This window comes from Ascidiella aspersa, chromosome 8 (genome assembly GCF_963924565.1).
Source record: "Ascidiella aspersa chromosome 8, kaAscAspe10.2, whole genome shotgun sequence".
Classification (NCBI taxonomy): Eukaryota; Metazoa; Chordata; class Ascidiacea; order Phlebobranchia; family Ascidiidae; genus Ascidiella; species Ascidiella aspersa.
Window position 1 is genome coordinate 18,133,054 of NC_139454.1, and position 12,548 is coordinate 18,145,601.

At 39.1% G+C, this 12,548-nt stretch overlaps 1 protein-coding gene across 1 annotated transcript in view; it reads left to right on the forward strand.

Moving 5' to 3' along the window:
• Positions 1–4,106: 4,106 nt before the first annotated feature.
• The window catches only part of LOC146136642 (uncharacterized), a 32,890-nt gene continuing 24,448 nt past the window's right edge, over positions 4,107–12,548 (forward strand). The window contains exons 1-5 of the mRNA XM_083396229.1: positions 4,107–4,269; positions 5,837–6,045; positions 7,586–7,706; positions 8,253–8,411; positions 8,482–8,600. Coding sequence (XP_083252355.1) covers positions 4,107–4,269; positions 5,837–6,045; positions 7,586–7,706; positions 8,253–8,411; positions 8,482–8,600 — 771 coding nt within the window. The remainder of the gene's footprint in view (positions 4,270–5,836; positions 6,046–7,585; positions 7,707–8,252; positions 8,412–8,481; positions 8,601–12,548) is intronic.

The following is a 12,548-nucleotide window of genomic DNA, read 5'->3' on the forward strand; positions in this document are numbered from 1 at the left end:
TTAACCATTAATTCTATTTTACTAGAGAAGTGCATGTGTTTTTTTTTGTTTAAAATACTTTTCGCTGGCATGTTATATGTATAATCTGTAAATCGGTTTTCTAAAAAAATCTACAAATTTATTGAAAGGTATAGCCTAGCTAAAAAATAATCAAAAAAGTTTCAATATATATATATACGTACAGTCAGTTAGCTTATAGTTCCTTTGAAAAAGTTTTGTTGTATCATAGCGAACATTATTTCTTGCGAATTTAGCGTACCTCGCCGAGATAAGTGCTTATAATAATTCTTTCGTGAAGACATATTTTGGACCCCACAATACACTCGTTTTACTTTCTGGTTGGACCACCTATCTTGTTATCGCATTGCTGACCGCTCGTGCAAAGAAGTCACAAAAGTTTGAAAACCACTGCTGGTCAACATATATATAAAATTATATCTCGCTTCAGCAAATCTTTATCGCTTTGTACGATAGGGCTTTGTACGAAGGTTTAATGCAGATGCATGCAAACTTTTATATTTTTGGTATTTTTCGCTGATAGCTACAGTACAATATTGGTTGTCCCTTTTGGTTGATGTGCGTGTTTTCCAGCTGCTTACCAATGTTAGAATATCAGCAGCTTTTTTAATTCTAGAAGTAGTGTTTTATTTTGCGAGTTGTTTTCGTCCTAATTATATTCTTTCAAACCGGTTAAAAAAGTTGCGGTTTTAAGTCTCTTTTCAATATATAAATAACAAGCTCTAGACTATAATTTTTTGTTGAAGCATATACCTATATATGTCATTTTATGAAAATATGTCGATTTACTCAGGTTTTTCGAAATAGTTAAGGCAATTACATGAGAATATAGGTGTAAAAATGAACGGAATTACTGAAAACGGTGAGGCTCTTCCGAGACGAGGCTTGACAACTGAAGAATACCGAAAGGCAGCTTATGCCATGGTGGATTACATCATTCAACACAACGAAGACGTAAAGGACACAACTCCCACGCCCGACGTCATGCCAGGTTATTTTCAAACTAGATTCTCGGTGCTTATAATAATTCTTTCGTGAAGACATATTTTGGACCCCACAATACACTCGTTTTACTTCTTAAAGTTTGTTTATCTAAATCAGTGGTTGGTATTTAATTTGTGTGCTATTAATTTATTTTAGCCATGTGGTTTATCGGTTATCGACTACGTAATAGCCGTACACATTCCTTGTATTGCATTTAAAAAATATATTCTGGCTTATTGGTGCATCGGAGGCCAACCTGCTTAGACCCCTAAATTACGCTTTTAGCCAAGCTTATGCAATTACCAATTTGTTTTCGCGCTTCAAGTAAACTATTATTCGTTTTACCGCATAGGCGCTATGCATATAGTAGAGTCTTTTTTGTTAAATTAGTCTATTAATGCCGTTTTTCGAGAACTGCTAATATTGTAATGTGTTTGTGGTCATTAAGTATATAGGAGTGAATAAAAATAAAATTAATGACTTTAAAAAAAACACAAAAAACTGTAGTTGCACGTCATACCTGCTTCAATAAGGCAAACAATTCTTTTATTACATTTTATTTGCACAACATGCTGCATTTTGAGTTTGGGATTCAGCCTATTGATACCTAAGTTATTTTTGCAACCTCATTTTCTTTTTTCGTATGGACGATCTTCCTGGCTTAGTTGAAGTTCATAGTAAGCAGTCGAGCAGTAAACCAACCTGATCAGATCATTATCGGAATTTTCTTCGTCACTGCTCTTCAGTAAAGTAAGTACAGCTGTAACGGAGGGGGGGGGGGGTCTCAGTGATAAAGTCTTTAATTGGAGTTGGCAGGCCATGCGAAGTTATGGTAGAGTGAATGTTGGTTAATCAGTTCGGTGACCTAGAGATAATGTGGTTCCCACGCGGTATATAGGAGGACTGCCTTGGTTGGCAGTTTCTTGACCGGAGAGCAACTGACGTTACTGGGACACTTGTTGATAAGATCGTTAATTGAATTTTTGCTCAACACATAAAACAGTATTTAGGTGTGGATGGAAAGAAAATCAGATGCATAGAAAGGATACCAGATGCACACCGAGGTAAATGAGCTTCCCAAGTTCGTTGTATTACACTGTTTTTTAATTGCAAGGCCACCGTTTTGGATTCATTTACCTTCAATCTGTACTTTTTACAACGGTGGTTACCAAACCGTTTTGTTGTTTGGAGCTCCTTTCCAGTTTTTCCAAACCCCACGCGACACCCTAATTTCGTTTACTATACACTTAATCCAGATTACATTAAATCTTGAATCCAGATTACTTATATGAAATCTGAAAGAGGTAGGCCTACACACTTCTAAACAGATTGTTTCGGAATTTCGAAAGAACGTACGACTGTTTATTTTTCGTCATTACGACTAAATCAGTACCATACCTACACCAAATAACTCTTGATTTTTTAGCTTTTCTTAATTTGAATTAATGAAAGTTACGTTGACTAAAGAAAACTAATGGGCCTTCTTGATTTTACCAATAATACTGTTATAACATTACACGGTCGTACGGTGAATGCAGAAAAGACGCCGCTCCATAAATTTGTCAAATGTCCTGCGAACGTGCTCGCTTATCGCGTTCACAAAACATGTTTCTCCGCTTTGACATGTCCACAATTTTTAACAGAAGTTTATTTTTGTTTTCGTTTGGTCTGGAATTGCTAATCCCACTTAACATTAAAAAACGTACGGTTCAACTAACCTTATTAAAAACGTGAGATGCCTTGTAACAGGTGAAGTATTGCGGTTTGTCTGGTCACCGAATGAGTGACTATTGGCCTGCCTCTCAGGTTTAACGAATTACATATTTTAAAACATTACCACAGGCTATAGTCATTTTATGACATCATTCCCTTGCGTGCACTATATCTTTGACGGCGAAATGATTTCCGTAACAAATTCGAGGCCGGGTAGTATAGTCTTAATATAAGTGGGTTTAGTCAGTTCGATTTTTGCTATACCATCAGCGGAAGGCTTTTAATATTCTGCACAAACAGCTTTTAAGTCTTATGCGTACCGGTATAGATAAAGGCACCGATATTGCGACTGCCGTAAATAATATTCTCTACTTGATACTTTGAATCCACTTATAAATTTGAAACTTGCATTTGACACTTAGAAAGAATTCTTATTTTTGTTGTAGCAACATGAATAACCAAGCAAGTTGTTTTTCCGGAATTTTTTTGAGCCATTGCATTAAGTTTTGTGGTAAATTTGACGCGGAAATTAACGAGCAAGTCGTTGTCGTTTGTAGGCTGCATAGTAAACATAAAAACATAATTATGACTGAATGTGTGACAAAGAAATAACTTTATTTTAGTTTTGAAATATCTTAACTGTTTTTGTTGTCTTTTGTTTCAAATCGTTCCGAGCGTTTGGAATACCTTATTTTAGGTTCATGTAATCGTGTTTTTTTTTTGAAGAGACAATATTTTCGTGTTTTAACAGTTTACATATAACGTCGAGAGGATTGCTATTAATTACACCACTCTATGGACACTTATGTTTCAAGAAACTTGCCAATAATTCAAAGTTTTTTTTATTCAATTCTTCTTAAAAACTAAATTACGTTCGCAATGCATGCTGGTTGGACCACCTATCTTGTTATCGCATTGCTGACCGCTCGTGCAAAGAAGCCACAAAAGTTTGAAAACCACTGCTGGTCAACATATATATAAAATTATATCTCGCTTCAGCAAATCTTTATCGCTTTGTACGATAGGGCTGAAGGTTTAATGCAGATACATGCAAACTTTTACATTTTTGGTATTTTTTGCTGATAGCTGCAGTACAATATTGGTTGTCCCTTTTGGTTGATGTGCGTGTTTTCCAGCTGCTTACCAATGTTAGAATATCATCAGCTTTTTTAATTCTAGAAGTAGTGTTTTATTTTGCGAGTTGTTTTCGTCCTAATTATATTCTTTCAAACCGGTTAAAAAAGTTGCGGTTTTAAGTCTCTTTTCAATATATAAATAACAAGCTCTAGACTATAATTTTTTGTTGAAGCATATACCTATATATGTCATTTTATGAAAATATGTCGATTTACTCAGGTTTTTCGAAATAGTTAAGGCAATTACATGAGAATATGGGTGTAAAAATGAACGGAATTACTGAAAACGGTGAGGCTCTTCCGAGACGAGGCTTGACAACTGAAGAATACCGAAAGGCAGCTTATGCCATGGTGGATTACATCATTCAACACAACGAAGACGTAAAGGACACAACTCCCACGCCCGACGTCATGCCAGGTTATTTTCAAACTAGATTCTCGAGTATATGGTAGTTTTTTTTTAAAAGAGTCACCTGTAATTTAATGGATTTTTTTTAATAAAAATTGTTAAAGGAAAAATATTGGGATGACAATTTTACTATAGGATAATAAAATTGTTTGAATCAAAACTGCGGACAGATGTGTTAGATCAGTGGTCTCCAACCTGTGGGTCGCGACCCCAAGTGTGGTCGCCTGAAATTTTTCTGGGGTCGCCATAATGTGTATATGTTTTTTTTAGAACGACGTCACTCCAATAAACGTGACCGAGTAGCCTACATAGCATAGACAAGCTTTTCTTTCTTCTACACCAGGGGTTCTTAAACTGGGCTCCATGGACCCCTTAGGGGTCCGTGAAATAATTTTAGGGGTACATAAACCCTTAATTGAAGTATTAGTGAATATTTAGGAAGTAAATCAATTAAAAAAAAACTGTTTAATTAAAAATAAAACGGTTTTGCGCTTACTATATTAAGACTCCATGTAACTTTCATATTTTTGCACCGAAATCAGCAGGTTTATGAAGTCTATTTGTATTGTGACGTAAATTTATAACGTCGCTTCTAAAAAAATTTTGCCTTTTGGTTTTGCCCTACAAAAAATGTTAGGGTACCGTGGTAAAAAAGTTTAAGAACCCCTGTTCTACATAAAGTAGGTGTTTAGCTCTTAAGAGCTGCTCAGTTAAAACGATTTCAGCAAATAAATATTTACTTTTTAACTTCGATGCAATTAATTAACACTTGCTAAAAGAAATCATTTTGGTGCACACGTGTAACCACAGTTCTCTGGAAATGTGTATAATTTACGCATACTCGCACGATTTTTCAAAAGGCATATAATGTAGAGATAAACGAGTTTCGCGCGAAGCGTGAAATATTTTTGCATTTGGGTTGATAAAATAGGCAAAAAATTAGGCTGATACATGACATCCTAAAAACTGTTCCAGGATTATTTAAAATATTTTTATTCCTATCTGAAAACAAAAGGGGGTTGCAATGTAAATTCTGATTGCATTTTATTTAAATTGGGGTCGCTTATTAAAAAGGTTGGAGACCACTGTGTTAGATGATTACAGTTTTTTAAAACTATTGATAACGTTATTCACTAAAACCTACAAAAATAAGTTTCAATTATAGCTGAGAAAAAAATCTAAACTCAGCAAGAATCTATAATGTAGCTTACATAGACAGGACTTTTATACATAAAAATAGGTCATAGACAGTTTAAAGAGGAACTCAAAGATCAAACCTGACAAAATATTTTTCATCATATGTCCGACAATGCAATTGTGTAAATCAGTAGGCTACTCTGCAAGCCTAAAATGAGCTGAAATACTTTCGATATAAGGAATCTCCCGCAGACAATAAAATGTACAAGGAAGATCCTATGGCTTTCGTATCAGATGATGTTAAGGCTGTTTATAAAACTACGGTTTAAAACATAAAATTATTTCCTAAAATTATAACAGAAATATATAATATGCTAAATGTAATTTGCTAAACTTCATATTGCACAGCTTTAGAGTCAACTTTAATGTTTCCTTTTAGGTTTCATGCGCTCCCTAATTCCCGATGAAGCCCCGGAACAGCGCGAAGAGTGGCAGAAGGTGTTTAAAGACATTGATGACGTAATAATAAAGGGAAACTTAGAGTGGCATGCTCCCCACATGTTCGGATTCTTTCCCAGTGCTAACAGCTATCCGGCTATGCTGGGTGACATGTTATCAACAGCAATTTCTTGTATTGGATTTAGTTGGGTAAATTTCTGTTGTTGATCATTTTACCAATTTCAATTATTGAATCAGTTAGAACCCGAACTTTTTTAAATAGTATTGCGATAATTTTTCCTTAACCGTAGACCTAACCGAAACTGAAGTATTTTATGCAAACTTTTTAAGAGCCAACTGCGACTGCCACTGAATCTAAACCTGTCAAAAAGCGGTTCACTCCAGCACGACGTCACAACTCGTGCATTGTGTGGTCAAATTCATACCAGTCTAATTTGGCGCCGTTTGCAAAATATTTTCCACAAATAAAAATATTTTCAAATTATATACGAAAAAGCACAGAAACATTTTTTATTTAATCTAGTTTTTAGCATGCTGGTGTAATTTTCATTAAACGTAAACCATAGACAGGGTTACAAACTGCTAACAACAAAAAATAAGCACAGTACTGCAACCCCCCAAAAGTAAGCACACTACGAATAACCAGTAACGGATCCAGGTTTTGGCGGAGGGTATACAATTTTTCAGGAATAACGTCATCTAACAAATTATCTTAAAAAATCCGTAGTTAAATTTACGGTGAAGTTCTGCTTGTACTAAAATTATTTATTGAATCATTTGTTGCAATGTTTCTAGCAAAAGATTTGTTTTTTTGTCGTAACATTGTGGGCACTATCTGTTTTTCCCATAGTGTCATGGTTGATTTCACACTTGCAAAACAGCAATTATCGTAGTTCTTACCCCATCGACTTCGTTTGACATTAAGAAATTAATTTTCATATTACACAAAAAACGTGCTTACACTAACTTATTCTTTCAATGATGTTTATTGTCTCTACTGTCAAACGTATGTCTAACAATGACAGACCTTAGGTCATGTTGGAAGTTTACTTGAACGCAAACTGCCACACTGCTATGGGCTACTACGTATTTTTTGAAAAGGAAACACAGTTTATTGCTATTACGTAATATATTGCATTGTTGTTATAATCAGATCAATTACCTTAACAATATGAATAAATGAAGCTTTTTACTCCTCCATAAAAACCAATTAATTAAGAACATTTTTAGAAACTAAAATAAGAGATACTGAGCTACAAACCCAAAATAAGCACGTGTCTTTGAAATAAACACATTAGTGTTTTCTAAGCGACTGCACCATCTTAATAATACGCACGGTACGGCAATTCTGTAGATGCTTAGTGTGTCACAGATGAAAGAGATAGAATTACTAATGTTAAACCGGAAATAACTAATGTTAAACCGGAGATAAACCGGAACTTTTAATTGAGCTACTCTTAACCCTTAACCGTGACTAAACCGAATTAAAAAAAGCTTGAACGCGAACCAAACCTTTCAAATAAAAGTCGCAATGCTCAAATTCGTGATTTTATCGCCATAGGCTAACTAAATTAAACTCAAATTTGTCGTTTTTAGTATGACAGATTAGCCTATGTTAAAAAATATGTTTTACAAAGTCAGGACATTTCATTGAAAAGTGGAGGGGAACAAGATCTCAAAGCTAGAGAATCCCTCCGCCTAAAAGCCTATATGCTTTGTTATCTCGCAGGCAAGTTCCCCCTCTTGCACAGAACTGGAGATGGTGATGATGGATTGGCTCGCAAAAGCTCTTGATCTTCCAAAGTTCTATTTACATGAAGGAAGTGAGCAAGGTGGCGGTGTTATTCAAGGTCACACTTAGTTTATAACTCATGCTCCAGCAAATGCACTAAATCATATAACAGATATTATTTATCGGGGTACATCCTTATGAACCTTTTGATGAGTCATAATGATTAGAAATCATTTGACATAAATTTTCAATTAAATACACTGTGATAGCCGACATTTATTCCAGAGAAAATATTGTACACCTTTTCGTTTATTTTATTGTGAATGTTTATGAAATCGTACGTCATTTCAAGCAAGCAAAACGGGCGGATCAGTAGAAAAAAACTTGTGAACTGGCGTATTTGAGCAACTAAACTCTATATAATACAACTGTTTTAAGAAGCTTTGTTAAAGTATATAGGATGGTGTGTTAGCCAAATATATTTTGTGAGCTAAAATTGTAAAGTTATAAATCTCGTCTTAAATTTATTATCAAATATTTCATTTATTAGTTCACCAATTTTTCCTTGATCGAGCTCTGCTTTCTTGGATTCTAGATTAACAGCTAACCGCAATATATTCCTTGCATTAATTTTTCTGAACTTTTTAAAAACCTTTTAAAACAGGAAGTGCGAGTGAATCTACACTCGTGACTTTGCTTGCTGCTCGAAATAGGATGGTTCGCCTTCAACTAGCCACTAACCCTGACCGATCAAGTTGTGAGATCGTAAATAAATTTGTCGCCTATACCTCATCGCTGAGTCATTCTTCTGTGGAAAAAGCAAGTATGTATTTTACCTACCGATACAAACATTTTGGTCTGCGACTGAAATACTATCATTTTGAATCGTCAAGGTAAAATCTCCCTGGTTGAAATAAGACTACTTGAAGTTGATGATTATGGTTCTGTTCGGGGAAATACGCTTCAGGAGGCAATCGCAAAAGACAAGATACGCGGAAAAATTCCAATATACGTAAGAAATACGAATGCTACAGTAAACATTAAGTCAAGAGACACCTTTGACACGTTGTCGCAGACTAGATCGGGACACGATCCCCAAAGTAGCTGCTAAGGATAGGAATGACTTTACTTTCTCGAGCAAAACGTTTATTGGACAGAACGACAATCGTATACGGCAAATAACCATGCACATCAAGTGCTCGCATAAGGCTACAGCTTGTCTCTAACCCACGAGATTGCAAACTGTGCTCAAAATGCGTCCGATTCTCTCGGTATCCACCCGACGAATGATATCAAAACGACACCACGCAATAGAACGAAATCGACACAAAGATATCACGCAGCGCCGAGAAAACCGAGGCTGCGAAATATGTCCTATTCCTGAGGGGAAGCCGACCCAGACGGCAGTTCCCGCAGCCTAGCGCATTAGGTCCGCACAAAGGCGCTACAATAATTAAATTTGTGACATTTACCCCCTCTTAAAGACAATCCTTGCGATTGGCTCTTTTAACAAAACACAAATTTAAAGCGAAATCAAAACAAGCTACAGTCATTTTACCCCAACTTAAAACAACTTTGCGACATATACATTTTAGCAAACATTAATTTGAGAAAACCAGCAAAATCAGGAACCATATAGCAAATTCGCATACGAGAAACGATATTAACCTCTCTTTAAAGCAACCTTACGATACATACATTTCAAAGCAAAAATTGTAAAGATCACGAAATGAAAAACAACAAACAAGAAAACATCATGCACATTTACCGTCGTTTAACTTTAAACAACTCGGGTCATCGCCATGACCCGTTTCAACGCGCGCCGCTCAATTTTGTCTCTGTCCGGTAAGGGCCGCACATATTGCGCAACCGTTGACATGTCAAAGACCCTGTTGAGGTTGTTTGGCGTAATGACCTTGCTTCCAACCTGAACCACCTTCGAAAGCGCCCGTAGACCATACGCAATGCACAAGACCTCCAGCTCAACGTCATCCTCAGAGTAAGGGGTGCAAAGCGTGACCCCGTTTCCGGCTTTTCGAACATCGTCTGCTTCTACGCACTCCAATACCTTCGAATTGTCGGCCGCTTTCAATGATTCGAAGCCCGACTGAACGTCTTCAACCCACCGTTCGCTTGTCGCTTCTAAAGCTTCGCTGTACAACTGGGCGTCATCACCACGCCTTTCGTTTTCCGCTTCCGAAGCCTCGCTGTACAACTGAGCGCCTTCAGAACACTTTTCGTTTGACGTTTCCAAAGCCTCGTCGCACAACTGACCTTCCTCAGTAGAACTCTTCCCGGTCACTTTTTCGTCAACCAAGCTTCCCAAACTGCCCTTGCCAGGCGCGGCAATTTCTTTGCTGTTTATCACATTTTTCGCGACAAGCGACGGATGCAAAGCGTCTGTGTATTGCATGTTTGTGTCACGTATCCCTGTGCTAGGCACCTCTTCAAACACTCCTGCTTGCCTGCCCACTTTGACTTGTCGATCTCCCCACTTTTGTTTCTTAGTCCTCTCTTGACTATCATCGTAAGTATCCGGCATATTTTATTTTTTCTTGAATTCGACCACCTTTAGACTGGACTCCGATACTGAAGTTGAGCTATTTCAACTTCCAACCGCTTCATTTCTAACCGAAACTCGTTTTTTTCTGCGAGCCTCCTTCGCCGCTGCTTCGGCCCGCCTTTCTTCGGCGGCTGCCTCTGCCTCGCGGTAATCTTGAGCTGCTTGGGCCAGTCTTACTCCGGCGGCTACTGTTGCTTTGGTCCGCGTTTCTTCGGCGGCTGCCATTACTTTAACCCACCGTACTCTGATGGATTCCGCTGCTTCGCGGTTTCTTCGAGGTATGTTGTTGGCCCACCATACTTCGAAGCGTGTGTTGCCTTCGCGGTGTCTTCCCGCTTCTTCGACCCGCCTTTCTTTGTTGATTGCCTCTGCTTCGCGTTCTCTTCGAGATGCTCGGCGCGTCTTACTTTAGCGGATGCCTCTGCTTTGGCCCGCCTTTCCTCGGCGGCTACCTCTGCTTCGCGATCCAAGCGAAGGTCTTCGCATTCTGCGGTCAGCCACTGCAGCTGCAGCTGCTGCTGATGCTGCACAAACTTCACCAGGTCATCACATGTAAGTTCCATGCTCTTTCCTGCCTCGATTATCTTGTCCATTTCTACCACGTCTTGAAGAGGTCTCTAAATCAAACCTTGTTTAAATCCCGTACGAGCCCCCAATTGTCGCAGACTAGATCGGGACACGATCCCCAAAGTAGCTGCTAAGGATAGGAATGACTTTACTTTCTCGAGCAAGACGTTTATTGGACAGAACGACAATCAGTATTCGGCAAATAACCATGCACACCAAGTGCTTGCATAAGGCTACAGTAAGGCGACAACCAGTTTATTCAGCGATCAAAACGAAAAGGGCAAACGAGCGGTGACAGCGCGCATAAAAAACGAGAGAAGAGAAAATAAGAAAAAGGTTCACTTCGTGTACACGTATATGTGGGAAATTAAAGGGCCGCTACATGACCCCCTCCCAGAAGTGAACCTATCAAAAACGATCAGGGGGGTGAATCACAAGACCAGCGCGCGTTTATACGAATGTTTGCCCCAATTCGTTGGGCAAAGCTGGTGTCGAGATGTTGCGCGAAGGAGGTCTTCCTCGGCGGGGTGCTTGAGGTACCTCGATCGGTTGTGTCTCGTCGATGTATGCTGGCTTCAAGCGATCAATGGAAATCGTTTGGTTTCGCCCACCTATATCCACTGTGAACGTCTTGTCACTGCGCCGAATTGCTCGAAATGGCCCGTTGTACGGCGGCGTAAGGGGCGGGCGATGCTTGTCAACTCGTACGAAAACGTAATTACTCGTGCCAAGTGATCTAGGCAAAAAAACGCTCCACGAGGCCATTCGCTTGTGTATGGAAACTTGTTGTCCGATGCACCTTAATGCCCAGTAAATCATTTAACGATGTCCACATGGCTGAGGTGAATTGAGCGCCTCTGTCGGACGAAATATCCTGCGGAACTCCAAAACGCGAAATCCAATTAGAAACAAAAGCACGCGCACACGTGATTGTCGTTGCTTCAGGCATTGGTATTGCCTCTGGTCAACGTGTAAAACGGTCAACCATTGTAAGAAGATACATATTACCTTGTGAGGGCGGAAGTGGTCCGACGATGTCAATGTTGACGTGGGTGAAACGACCGCTACACATCGGATAATTTGACAAGGGTGCGCGAACATGTCTCTGGACCTTCGAACGTTGACAATGAACACATTCTTTAGCCCATGAACCAACTTGCTTCAGAAGCCCGTGCCATACGAACTTCGTAGACATTAGCTTCCTCGTTGTTCGTATGGATGGGTGGGAAAGACCATGTATCATGTCAAACACTTTACGCTGCCACGATTTTGGTACTATCGGGCTTGGCGAGCCTTGAGACGTATCGCAGAGAAGTTTTGTACCTGACCGTCCCACCTCAATGTCTTCAAGCTGAAGGTTGGTTACTTCTGTACGATAAGCTTGAACCTCCGGGTCAAGCTGGGCTTTGGCGAACACGACGTAATCCATGTCGAGCGGAAAATGAACAACGTTAAGCGCTCCACAAGATAAGGTATCAGCCACACAGTTTTTCTTACCGGCTACGTGACGTACATCAGTGGTGAATTCCGAAACGGCGCTTAGGTGTCGTTGTTGACGGGCAGACCATGGTGATGAAACTTTAGTAAACGCAAAAGTCAATGGCTTGTGGGCGGTATAAGCAACAAAAGGACGACCTTCAAGAAAATACCTGAAATGCCGCACAGAAAGATACAATGCAAGTAATTCTCGGTCAAATGCGCTATATTTGGTTTCTGGTAGCCGAAACCTTTTACTGAAAAAAGCCAGTGGGCGCCACCCGCCGTCTATAAATTGCTGTAAAACGGCGCCAGCGGCATATTCCGATGCATCCGTGGTGAGGGCAGTCGGGG